General features: G+C 48.4%; 1 protein-coding gene across 5 annotated transcripts in view; it reads right to left on the bottom strand.

Annotated features, from left to right (window-relative positions):
* Positions 1-13,590, bottom strand: part of LARS2 (leucyl-tRNA synthetase 2, mitochondrial) — a 201,403-nt gene that overhangs the window by 123,364 nt on the left and 64,449 nt on the right. For all 5 annotated transcript variants that reach the window (XR_004538050.1, XM_033930320.1, XM_033930317.1 and 2 more), the window contains one exon: positions 398-505. Coding sequence is in view for 4 of the 5 variants with exons in the window: in XM_033930320.1 (XP_033786211.1) it covers positions 398-505 (108 nt within the window). In the remaining variant the exon portion in view is untranslated. The remainder of the gene's footprint in view (positions 1-397; positions 506-13,590) is intronic.

Genomic DNA, 13,590 nt, shown 5'->3' on the forward strand with positions numbered 1-13,590 from the left:
AAACGGGAGACATAATACTTATGAAGCATCTAATAAGCACAAATCAGAATATTCAAATAACATAGATAGGACACTAATGTTTTTCTACAATACAGCTTATCCTATAGCCGAGGGGTCAAATGCAGAAATTAGATGGGGATAGCATGCGTTGGGATAAACATATGGGAGACTAAACTCAAGACAAGCTGTTTATACAGTTAAACAAGGTATAAGGAACTGATTTCTTTAGTGTGTGTGGTAAACTAGCCCTGGTGCAGAATGAGTGTATAGTCAATCACCCTTGGGTGAAGAAAGGAAAGTTTTTCACAGACTGGATTCTATAGCTACTTATGATAAACATTTAGTGAATGTAAACTCCAGATTTTCCTTATGACAACTGATGGCAGTTCAGACCTACCTTTAATGCGAAGTCATAAAAACACCCGCTGCAACATCCAATCCAGTTTGCTTGCATTGATTTCACACCATACCACTGAGGAAGGTCAGCCAAAGAATCGTGCATAGACTGTCAACACATACAAGCATGAGTAAGAATTTTACTATAATAAATATAAACACTTGCTTGTTAAAAAAAAACACCCCCACAAACATGGCTGAACAAGCTGTTAGAATAAATATGCAAAGAGATAAGCTTTAGGGGACATCAGATGGCTCTCATGCTAGTTCTCTTATCATCTGGTGTGGTAATGTCTTCCTGCTCCTTCGGGTTTCAAAACCAATTAGGGTTATGGAGTGGAGGAGTAGGCCAATGATTACAGTAGCCACCTGAGAACCAGCAAAGCCAAGGTTCAAATCCTGCTTTCTCCTGCTGATGCTCCTTTGGACCTTGTGCAAGTCACTATACCTTCTACTAGCTTTGTTACAAAAGCTCTCTGGGGCAGGGAAATACCTACTGCATCTGAAATTGTGCTTGGGTTTGGAAAGGCAACTACAGTAAAACCTTGGATTGCAAGTAACTTGGTATGCAAGTGATTTGTCAGACAAGCAAAACATTTTATTAAATTTTAACTTGATATACAAGGAAGGTCTTGTAATACAAGTATATACAGTATACACACATCACAACTGAGCTGATGGTTCTTCACTCTCTGACACTGCAAGAGTATAGTGACTGTTCTAAACAAACAGATTCTTGCAATACGAGTACACACAGTATTTGAGCCGATGGTTCTACTCTCTCTGACGCTGCGGGAGTGGGTTCATAGACAATTGCACGTTAGACAATCGCGCGCGGACAACTGAGCGCAAGACAATTGAGCGTGAAGACAAGTGAGCGGGTTCAGCTAGTAACTGGATAACAGACCGCCAGAGAACAGCTGCTGTGGGTTGCAGATGGTATAAGCAAACCACTGTGATACCCTGTCAGGAATGTCACAGCTACTTGGGGGAATAACCCCCCCCCCTTTATAAAACCGCAATAGTGTTTTTTAGTGCAGACTGGCGCACTGAACGCTCTGCGCAGAGCATTCAGTGCGCCGGTCTGCACTAAGAACCACTTTCATGGATTTGTAAAAAAAGGGGGGGGGGGATAATTACTTAAGTCTGTGAAAAATGGACAATGAATCCCAGCCTGCCTATCCAAATATCCTCAATATATGGATTAAAAAGCACAGTTACTTACCGTAACAGTTGTTATCCAGGGACAGCAGGCAGATATTCCCACACATGGGCGACGTCACCAACGGAGCCTCGCAGCGGACAGCCTCGAAAGCAAACTTGCTTGAAGATCTCGAGCTTTTGAGTGCTGCATCGCGCATGCGCGCGTGCCTTCCCGCCCGAACTAGGGGGCGCATCTCCTGTGAGGATCCTCAGTTCAGATACCAAGCCAAGAAGCCAACCAGGGAAGGTGGGTGGGTTGTGGGAATATCTGCCTGCTGTCCCTGGATAACAACTGTTACGGTAAGTAACTGTGCTTTATCCCAGGACAAGCAGGCAGCATATTCCCACACATGGGTGACCTCCAAGCTAAGTAAAAAGGGAGAAGGGAAGTTGGCAATTTATGAAAAAAGATTTTGCAAAACAGATTGGCCAAAATGGCCATCCTTCCTAGATAAAGTATCCAGACAGTAATGAGAGGTGAAAGTATGAACCGAGGACCAAGTGGCAGCCTTGCAAATTTCCTCTATAGGTGTTGATCTGAGGAAAGTGACAGATGCCGCCATAGCTCTAACTTTGTGGCCCGTCACTCGACCCTGCAGAGGAAGACCAGCCTGAGCATAGCAGAACGAAATACAAGCAGCCATCCAGTTGGAGATGGTACGTTTTGAGACAGGACGTCCCAACCTATTTGGATCAAAAGAGATGAAAAGTTAAGAAGTTCTGTGGGGTTGAGTACGTTGAAGATAAAACGCCAACGCACGTTTACAGTCCAAAGTATGGAGAGACGCCTCACCAGGGTGAGAATGCGGTTTAGGAAAAAATACCGGTAGCACAATAGATTGATTAATATGAAAATCAGACACTAATTTAGGTAAGAATTTTGGATGAGTACGGAGAACCATCTTGTCATGGTGAAAAAACCGTGAAAGGCAGGTCCAAGAACAAAGCTTGCAACTCACTGACTCGACGCGCAGAAGTGAGAGCAATCAAGAATACAGTTTTCCAAGTAAGATATTTAAAATGAGCCTGGGCAAAAGGTTCAAATGGAGGTTTCATCAGTTGAGCCAGAACAACATTAAGATCCCATACAACAGGAGGCGGTTTGACTGGTGGATGGAGATTAAAAAGGCCCTTCATAAAACGAGCAACCAGAGGATGTGCCGAGAGTGGTTTCCCATCCAAGGGTTGATGAAAAGCAGCAATCGCACTAAGATGAACTCTAATAGATGTGGATTGAAGGCCTGACTGGGATAAATGAAGCAAATAATCCAGAACTGAAGCCAAAGGGGATGATGTCGGCTGAAGACTACGACTGGAACACCAAGTCGAAAATCTGGTCCACTTTTGACCATAACATTGACGAGTGGACGGCTTCCTGGAAGCCAGAAAGACATCTTGAACAGACTGAGAAAATTTAGAAGGATCTGTCAAGCAGAAAGGAACCATGCTGTCAAGTGAAGAGACTGCAGGTTGGGATGAAGTAAAGACCCCTGACTCTGAGTGAGCAGAGAAGGAAAAACTGGCAGAAGAAGAGGTTCCTTGATGCTGAGTTGAAGAAGAAGAGAGAACCAAGGTTGTCGGGGCCACCGAGGTGCTATGAGAATCATCGTGGCATGGTCCGACTTCAGTTTGACAAGAGTTTTGAGAATCAGAGGGAAAGGAGGGAAGGCATAGAGAAACTGACCCCTCCAGTCCAGAAGAAAAGCATCCGCCTCGAGATGAAGAGGCGAGAAAATGCGGGAACAAAACAGAGGTAGTTTGAAGTTGTTGGGTGACACAAAGAGATCCACCCGAGGAGTTCCCCATCGAGCGAATACTTGACGAAGTGTGGGGGAGTTGAGCGTCCATTCGTGAGGCTGAAGCAGACGACTCAATTTGTCTGCAAGGCAATTCTGAAGACCCTGAATATAAACAGCGCGAAGAAGGATGTTGTGAGAAATTGCCCAATGCCACAACTTCAGAGCTTCCTGACAAAGGGAGTGGGAGCCCGTCCCGCCCTGTTTGTTGACATAATACATCGCTACTTGATTGTCCGTCCGAACAAGGACTACTTGGTCGTGAAGGAGGTGAAGAAAAGCTTTGAGTGCAAGAAATATTGCTCTGAGTTCCAACAGATTGATGTGACATCGACGATCTGTGGCGGTCCATAAACCTTGTGTACGGAGACCATCTACGTGGGCTCCCCATGCGTATTCGGACGAATCTGTTGTGAGAACTTTCTGATGAGGAAGATGGTGAAACTGCAAACCTCTGGAAAGATTGGAAGAGAGCATCCACCAGCGGAGAGACTTCTTCAATGAAGGCGTCACCGCTATATGACGGGAAGGCGGATCCAGGGCCTGTTGCCACTGAGACGCCAGTGTCCACTGAGGAATGCGAAGGTGGAGTCTTGCAAAGGGAGTCACATGCACCGTAGATGCCATATGTCCGAGGAGGACCATCATTTGGCGAGCCGTGAGAGTCGACAGGGAAGTTACGTGATGATAAAGACGTAAGAGAGTGTCCTGACGATTGAGGGGGAGGAAAGCTCTCATGTGAACAGAATCCAACACGGCGCCAATAAATTGGATCTATTGAGTTGGAACCAACTGAGATTTTGGAAAGTTGATATGGAACCCCAGACTTTGAAGAAAAGAGATAGTCTGAAGGGTCGCTTGAGTAACCCCTGGAAGAGAAGGAGCTTTGATAAGCCAATCGTCGAGGTAAGGAAAAACCTGAAGGCCCCGAGCACGAAGGGCTGCAGCTACCACGACTAGACACTTGGTGAAGACCCGGGGGGAGGTCGCCAAGCCAAACGAAAGAACCCTGTATTGAAGATGAAGGTTCCCCACCTTGAACCGGAGATATTTGCGAAAATTCGGATGGACAGGAATGTGAGTATAAGCCTCTTTGAGGTCCAGTGAGCACATCCAATCTCCCTGATCCATGAGGGAGTACAAAACCGGAAGAGAGAGCATGCAAAATTTCTCTTTGACTAGAAATTTGTTGAGAGCTCGGAGATCCAGAATGGGTTGCAAATCCCCCGTCTTCTTTGGAACCAGGAAGTATCTGGAGTAAAACCCCAGATTGTGTTCGGAAGGAGGAATCTCCTCCACCGCTCGAAGGCGAAGAAGCGCCTGAGCCTCCTGAAGAAGAAGGGGGAGTTGCGAGAAACTGGAAAGACACTCTCCTGGAGGGTGATCTGGAGGCACCTGAAGTAGGCGCAGAGAGTATCCCTAGCGGATGACTGTGAGGACCCAAAGGTCCGATGTAATGGTTTCCCAGAGCAGATGTAAAAAGGGAAAGGCGACCTCCGATGGGTAGGGAGGAGTTTGGATGCAAGGAGGTTGGAATGCTCACCACTGGACCGTCAAAAAGACGGAGCGGTTTTGGTTGGAGCAGGCGTCTGGGACTTCTGAGGACGTTGTTGCTGGGGCCGTCTAGGTGGAGGCCTAGAAAAAGCTGGCGTGGACTTCATAGGGTAGCGACGAGCTGGAGGCTTGTAAGGTCTAGTCGCAGAAGGTTTCGGTTTTGGACGAAGAAGAGAGGCGAAGGAGCGTTCGTGCTCAGAGAGCTTTTTAGTAGCCGTCTCAATCGAGTCATCAAAAAGCTCAGAACCTAGGCACGGCAGGTTCGCTAAACGATCCTGTAAGTTGGGATCCATGTCCACTATTCTGAGCCATGCAAGACGGCGCATGGCCACTGCAAACGCCGAGACCCTGGAAGAAAGCTCAAAAGCATCATAAGATGCCTTCAACATGAAGAGACGCAATTGAGAGAGAGATTGAATAATGTGTTTATATTCAGAAAGGCATTCTCTGGGCCAGTCTGGGCAAAAGGATGACAACTGCTTCAAAAAGTAATTAAAATACGAAGTAAAGACATAGTTGTAATTCAAAATTCGGTTTGTCATCATCGAATTTTGATAAAGTCTGCGCCCAAACTTGTCCATAGTGCGCCCTTTGCGCCCCGGAGGGACTGTTGCCTTCTTCAGGGACGATTCTACCACTAAAGGCTGATGAGAAAGTTGTGATTTCTCGAAACCTTTGCAGGGAACAGTGCGATACTGAGACTCCAACTTCGATGGGATCGCTGTCACAGAATAAGGAGTTTCCATATTCCGCAGGAAAGTCTGCTTCAGCACCGGTGTCATGGGCAGACGCAAAGTCTCCTTAGGAGGATGGGAAAGCTCCATATCCGCCAAATATTCAGGCGTGTACTTAGAATCGGAATGCAAGTCGATGTTAAGCGCCTGCCCCATGTCGAAAACAAATTTCGCAAACGAAGAAGACTTCGAAGTCGAGGCTTCCTCTGGGGAGGCAGAACGAGAATGCGGCGCCACTGAAAATAATGGAGAAGCCTCGCGTGAATATTGAGAGACTGGCTCCGATTCGAGGTGCAAAGTGAAGGAAGATGCTCCACTGCCAGTCAGAGGAGTGGCTGAATGCTTCCGCTTAAGACTCCAAGATGGAGAAGTACGCGGAGTGCGATGTTTAGCCAGAGGAGACAAAACCCGAGGTAAACGCCTCGAAGGTGGAGTCCTCGACCTCGAATGCCTCGATGAAACCAAGGAGGCAATGGTACTGTGAGAGCGAGGCACAATCTTCGAAGTGAGATCCGAAGGTCTCGAGCTTTTCGAGGGAGTGAGCTTCGAAGACCTGCCGTGCTTCGATCGAGGCAACGATAATTTAGAAGCTCGTTCAGGAGAGGAATCCGACGAGGAAACCTTAGATCGAGACCTGCGATGAGGAGACCGTCGACGAGGCGCAGACTGCTGCTCAGGCTGGAGTTGCGAAGACAGAGTCGAGGCCGGGACCAACTGAGCCACTATCGAGGAAATCTGCGTAGTCAATATTGACTTAAGCATGTCCTCAAACATGGGGACAGAGACCAAGGGACTCGGAGTCGCAGGTGGTCTCGTGCGTTCCAAGGAGGGCGACCTCGAATGAGAGTATTCCCTGGACTTGGAAGCACGTTTCGAAGATGGTCGAGAAGACGGAGTCGAACCTGGAGCCCCAGGTTGCGTGGAAGCAGACTCCGTCGGCTTCTTAGGGATGGTACCTGAAAAGGAAGCAGGAGACTTACCCCCCAATCCAGGCTTCGAGGACACCGCCGAGGCCTTCGAGGCCGAGGCCTGCCGAGGAGGCGAGGTCGAGGTCTTAGCACTTGAGGATTGTCCCGAAGTCGAGGGCTTAACAGATGCCTCGGCCGAGGCCACAGTTTTTTCAGGCTCCATTCGAGGAAAAAGTTCGAAGAACCTGTCGCAGCGGCGCTTGAAGGCCCGAGGTTGAAGAGTGAGGCAGCGAAGACAATCTTCCGGGCGATGAGTCGTCCTGAGACAGAGCATACACCGACTATGGGGGTCAGTGATGGAGATAGTCCTGCCGCACTGATAACACCTTTTAAACCCGGTAACAGGCCGGGACATAGATAGGACAAAGTCCGTGTCGAGAACGAGGAAGAGAGGCCTAGGCCTCAATCTCCCAACCCGACGGCAAATAAAATACAAAAAGGAATTGTATTTTTTTTTTTTTTTAAAAGAAAAGAACGATAAACACAGCGACCGAAAACAACAAAGAGTACTCAGCCGCGGAGAAGAGAAGGCACAATGCTACGGGAACCAAGTCGACAAGTCTTCTCAGCTCCGCGGAAAACGTTGAACTGAGGATCCTCACAGGAGATGCGCCCCCCTAGTTCGGGCAGGAAGGCACGCGCGCATGCGCGATGCAGCACTCGAAAGCTCGAGATCTTCAAGCAAGTTTGCTTTCGAGGCTGTCCGCTGCGGGGCTCCGTTGGTGACATCACCCATGTGTGGGAATATGCTGCCTGCTTGTCCTGGGATAACATACTATATACAGTGTTACAGGCAGAGTAAATAAGCACCACAAATGGATCTGCATGTGTGAAAATTCAAATACAGTATATGTTTCTGTGACTAGGATGAGAATTTTGTCCTTCATGAAATTACAAAGGGATACAATGAATCCAGAGACACAAGGTTTAAATAACAGACCCACACTGCTAATGGACTAGTGAGGGTTACTGGATAGCTGCCAAAAATCTCTGCAGCAAGAAAGATGCTCTCTCTTCAATTCCTATAAAGAGGCTGTCAAAGATAAGCAAGCATATACTTCAAAGGAAGTATATGATAGTTCTCAAGTCAAATTACGGGAAGAAATTGCAGACACCATATTTCATGTTCAATTCTAATACAAAAGGGCTAGATTTGTTAAATTTGTACTTGATGGTATATAACTCTCTACATATGAAAGACAAAGCTTTTACCTTTGTTCTGAAAGTAATTTGGAATGCTGTATACCAGTGTCTCTCAAACTTGTTTTTAGCTCTGGCACACTAGGGGCCTCTTTTACAAAGCTGTGCGGCAACAGCCCTGAAGCCCTATAAATCTCTATGGGCTTCAGGGTCGCTACCGCAGCGGCCCGCTCTAAACGGCTTCGTAAATGAGGCCCTAAATCAGGGGTCTCAAAGTCCCTCCTTGAGGGCCGCAATCCAGTCGGGTTTTCAGGATTTCCCCAATGACTATGCATTGAAAGCAGCGCGTGCGCGTAGATCTCATGCATATTCATTGGGGAAATCCTGAAACCCCGACTGGACTGCAGCCCCCAAGGAGGGACTTTGAGACCCCTGCCCTAAATGGAGCAGGTGTTTTTTGTGGCACACTAAACAGAGAAAAGGTTTCTCGTGGCGCATTATAATTGAAATTATAAAATTGCAAAACCAACAAAAAATTAAATTTGAAGAGTTATTTATTTAAAGGTCTTTAACCTTTTATTTGGCATTGTTGCTCAGAAGCAACATGTACCTTCTGTGGCTCATGGGAGATCTGCATCTCCAAATGCCTGCTACTTGGCATTGTTGTTCTCACTCAACATCAAGTTATGTAAAGCAGCCATTTCACCATCTGACAATTAAAGGGTTGAGCTATGTATGAGTAATTGTAGTAACGGTGAAATTAAAGTATATAGAATAGAATTGCTAATCAATGTGCTGGATGTGCTTGGTTTTTGGGCCTGTTCTTTTTAACATTTTTCTAAGCGATATTGCTGAAGGGCTGTCAGGTAAGATGTGCCTCTTTGCGGATGATACCAAAATCTGCAATAGAGTAGACACCCTGGACGGTGTGAATAAAATGAAGAAAGACCTAGTGAAGCTTGAAGAATGGTCTGAAATTTGGCAGCTAAAATTTAATGCTAAGAAGGTCATGCATTTGAGCTGCAAAACCCCAAAGGAACGGTACAGTTTAGGGGGTGAAGAACTTATGTGCATGACAGAAGAGCGGGACTTGGATGTGATTGTATGTGATTCAAGTTTCAAGTTTATTTAAAATTTCTTATACCGCCTAATCAAACCTTTAAGGCGGTGTACAGATAAAAAATATACCAAAACAACATACCAGAATAAGTTACAGAACAATTAAAAACAAACTGGGGAAAGTAACAATTTTTTAGTAACGTGGACAAACGAAAAATGAGGGAAGAAGGGTTGGAACTGCAATTGGTAGAGAGAAAAAGAACATTTAAGGAAAAAACGAAAGGAAGGGAAACTAAAGGTAAAAAGCCATTACCAAAAACTGGTTCGCCCTTAAAAGGGCAGTTTAATTATCAAAAGCATCATGAAATAAAAATGTCTTTTAACTTCACCTTAAAGTTAGCAAGAATTGTTATTTCAGGTAAGTGATTTGGAATACTGTTCCAAAGCAAAGGGGCACTGACAGAAAGCACAGTTACTTACCGTAACAGGTGTTATCCAGGGACAGCAGGCAGATATTCTTAACGTATGAGTGACGTCGCCGACGGAGCCCCGGTACGGACACTTTTTACTAGAAAGTTCTAGTTGGCCGCACCGCGCATGCGCGAGTGCCTTCCCGCCCGACGGAGGAGTGCGTGGTCCCCAGTTAAGATAAGCCAGCTAAGAAGCCAACCCGGGGAGGTGGGTGAGACGTAAGAATATCTGCCTGCTGTCCCTGGATAACACCTGTTACGGTAAGTAACTGTGCTTTATCCCAGGACAAGCAGGCAGCATATTCTTAACGTATGGGTGACCTCCAAGCTAACAGAGAGGGAGGAGGGATGGTTGGCCATTAGGAAAATAAATTGTGTAACACAGATTGGCCGAAGTGCCCATCCTGTCTGGAGAAGGTATCCAGACAGTAGTGAGTAGTGAATGTGTGAACTGAGGACCAAGTGGCAGCCTTGCAGATTTCCTCGATGGGCGTGGAATGGAGGAAAGCCACAGAAGCAGCCATAGCTCTGACCCTGTGGGCCGTGACAGCACCTTCCAGTGAGAGACCGGCCCGAGCATAACAGAACGCAATGCAGGCAGCAAGCCAGTTGGAAAGCGTCCGTTTGGATACAGGGCGACCTAGACGGTTAGGGTCGAAGGACAAAAAGAGCTGAGGAGACGAGCGGTGAGCCCTGGTACGGTCAAGGTAGTAAGCAAGGGCACGCTTACAGTCCAGCGTGTGCAATGCCTGTTCCCCAGGATGAGAATGGGGTTTAGGGAAAAAAACAGGCAACACAATGGACTGGTTAAGATGAAAGTCCGAGACCACCTTGGGGAGGAATTTCAGATGGGTACGCAGAACCACCTTGTCATGGTGAAAAACAGTGAAAGGTGGGTCGGCAACCAGTGCATGCAGCTCACTAACCCTCCTGGCAGAGGTGATGGCAATGAGGAAAAGCACCTTCCATGTGAGAAATTTGAGTGAAGTTGTGGCAAGAGGCTCAAACGGAGTTTCATGAGGGCTGATAAAACCACATTTAGGTCCCAGACGACTGGAGGAGGCTTCAGAGGTGGTTTGACATTGAAGAGGCCTCTCATGAACCGGGAAACCAGGGGATGAGCCGTAAGAGGTTTTCCGAGAATAGGCTCATGAAACGCAGTGATGGCACTGAGGTGGACTCTGATTGAGGTCGACTTGAGGCCAGCGTCGGAGAGAGAGAGCAAATAGTCCAGTACAGTTTCCACCGCCAATGAGGTGGGATCATGATGATGAAGTAGACACCAAGAGGAGAACCGGGTCCACTTCTGATGGTAAAATTGGAGGGTGGCCGGTTTCCTGGAGGCATCCAAAATACGACGGACAGGCTGAGACAGATTCACTGGAGAAGTCAGCCCGAGAGAAACCAAGCTGTCAGGTGGAGCGAGGACAGATTGGGATGTAGTAGAGACTGATGCTGCTGTGTAAGTAGAGTAGGAAACACAGGAAGAGGAATGGGCTCCCTGGAGCTGAGCTGGAGCAGGAGGGAAAACCAGTGTTGGGGAGGCCACCGAGGAGCGATGAGAATCATGGTGGCTCTGTCCCTGCGGAGTCTGGATAACGTCCGCAACATCAGAGGTAGTGGAGGAAAGGCATAGAGGAACCGATCCAGTCCAGTCGAGCAGGAATGCATCCGGGGCCAGACGATGAGGAGAGAAGAGTCTGGAACAGAACTGGGGCAGCTGATGGTTGTGAGGAGCTGCAAAGAGGTCCACCTGAGGAGTGCTCCAGCGAGCAAAGATGGAGCGGAGCATGGGAGGATCCAGAGTCCACTCGTGAGGTTGAAGGATGTGGCTGAGGTTGTCGGCCAGGGAGTTTTGTTCGCCCTGGATATAGACAGCCTTGAGGAAGAGACTGTGGGCCGTGGCCCAGGTCCAGATTCAGATGGCCTCCTGACAGAGGAGGGGAGATCCGGTGCCGCCTTGCTTGTTTATGTAGTACATGGCGACTTGGTTGTCTGTGCACAGGAGAAGAACCTGAGGGTAGAGAAGGTGCTGGAAGGCTTTGAGAGCATAGAACATGGCTCTGAGTTCCAGGAAATTGATGTGATGTTGACGCTCCTGAGGGGTCCAGAGTCCCTGGGTGCGGAGATCTCCCAGGTGAGCTCCCCACGCATAAGGGGAGGCATCTGTGGTTATGATCATGGAGTGAGGGGGTAGATGAAAGAGTAGACCCCTGGAAAGATTGGAGGAGTTCAACCACCATTGAAGAGATTGCTGAAGAGATGATGTCACAGAGATGGGATGAGAAAGAGGATCAGTGGTCTGTGACCATTGGTTGGCTAGAGTCCACTGAGGTGTCCTGAGGTGGAGTCACGCCAGAGGAAGTACATGGACCGTCGAGGCCATGTGGCCCAGGAGGATCATCATCTGCCGAGCTGGAATGGAGTGATGAAGGAGCACCTGATGGCAGAGGTGGAGCAGAGTTCGATGGCGGTCGGAGGGGAGAAAAGCCCTCATTAGAGTGGTGTCGAGAACTGCTCCAATGAACTAATGTCGCTGTGTGGGAAGCAGATGCGACTTGGGGTAGTTGATCTCGAAACCCAGGAGATGGAGGAACGAGATGGTGTGTTGAATGGCTTGTAGCACAAGCGGAGACGTAGGTGCTTTTACCAGCCAATCGTCCAAGTAGGGGAACACCTGAAGGTCGTGAGACCTGAGGAAGGCCGCCACCACAATAAGGCACTTGGTGAACACCCTGGGTGATGATGCGAGGCCAAAGGGTAGCACTTTGTACTGATAGTGATGGTGCCGTATCTGAAACCGTAGATAGCGACGTGAAGTCGGATTGATTGGGATGTGAGTGTAGGCCTCCTTGAGGTCTAGGGAGCATAGCCAGTCGTGGTGAGAGAGAAGAGGGTAAAGCGTGGCCAGGGAGAGCATTCTGAATTTCTCTTTGACCAGACACTTGTTGAGGTCCCGGAGATCGAGGATGGGACGAAGGTCTCCTGTTTTTTTGGGAACCAGGAAGTAGCAGGAGTAAAATCCCTGACCCCTTTGGTCCGGAGGCACCTCTTCGATGGCATTGAGAAGAAGGAGGGATTGGACCTCCCTCAGGAGGAGGGGGGTGTGGGAGGAGTGAGAAGCAGACTCTACGGGAGGATGGTCCGGAGGAAGAGTCTGGAAGTTGAGAGAGTAGCCGTGGCGAATGATGTTGAGGACCCACTGGTCCGAAGTGATGACCTCCCAACGGCTGAGGAAAAGTTGAAGACGTCCTCCGATAGGTTGAGGGAGAGGTAGCGACGGTGGGAGACTGGCCATGCTCTGGAGAAAGGAGTCAAAAGGGTTGAGACGGTTTTGATGAAGGAAGAGGCTTGGCAGGTTGAGTCTGTGGGCGAGCCTGAGGCTGATGCTGGTGGCGAGGACGGCGAGACTGTTGTTGAGGCGGGTTGAGAGGTCTGGCCGAGAACCTGCGTTGGTAAGAAGACTGTTGTCTGTAGGGGCGAGCAGGTGGAGTCTTCTTTTTAGGTTTGATCAGAGTGTCCCACCTGGTCTCATGCACTGAGAGCTTCTGGGTTGTCGAGTCCAGGGACTCTCCGAAGAGTTCATCACCCAGGCAAGGTGCGTTAGCCAGGCGGTCCTGGTGGTTAATGTCTAGGTCAGAGACTCTCAGCCATGCCAAATGGTGCATAGCCACCGCCATGGCAGATGCGCGAGAGGTCAGCTCAAACGAGTCGTAGATGGAGCGAACCATGAATTTCCTGAGTTGGAGGAGGCTGGAAATTTGTTGCTGGAAAAGAGGGACCTTACGTTCAGGAAGATATTTCTGTAAGGAGGAGAGCTGTTGCACCAGATGCTTCATGTAGAAGGAGAAGTGGAAGGTGTAGTTGTTGGCTCTATTGGCTAGCATGGCATTTTGGAAAAGGCGCTTACCAAATTTATCCATAGTTTTTCCCTCTCTGCCAGGAGGAGTAGAAGCATATACACTGGAACCCTGAGACTTTTTCAAAGTAGATTCCACCAGGAGGGATTCGTGGGGCAATTGAGGTTTGTCAAACCCTGGGATTGGAATAACCCGGTACAAGCTATCCAATTTGCGAGGGGCCCCGGGAACAGTGAGGGGAGTCTCCCAGTTTTTATAGAAAGTTTCCCGTAAGATGTCGTGGACGGGCAACTTTAGAAATTCCTTGGGAGGTTGCTCAAAGTCTAGGGCATCGAGGAAAGCCTGAGACTTTTTAGAGTTGGACTCTAAGGGGATGGAAAAGAGCTGCTGACATCTCCCTAAGGAATTTA

The sequence above is a fragment of the Geotrypetes seraphini genome, chromosome 2 (genome assembly GCF_902459505.1).
Source record: "Geotrypetes seraphini chromosome 2, aGeoSer1.1, whole genome shotgun sequence".
Taxonomy (NCBI): Eukaryota; Metazoa; Chordata; class Amphibia; order Gymnophiona; family Dermophiidae; genus Geotrypetes; species Geotrypetes seraphini.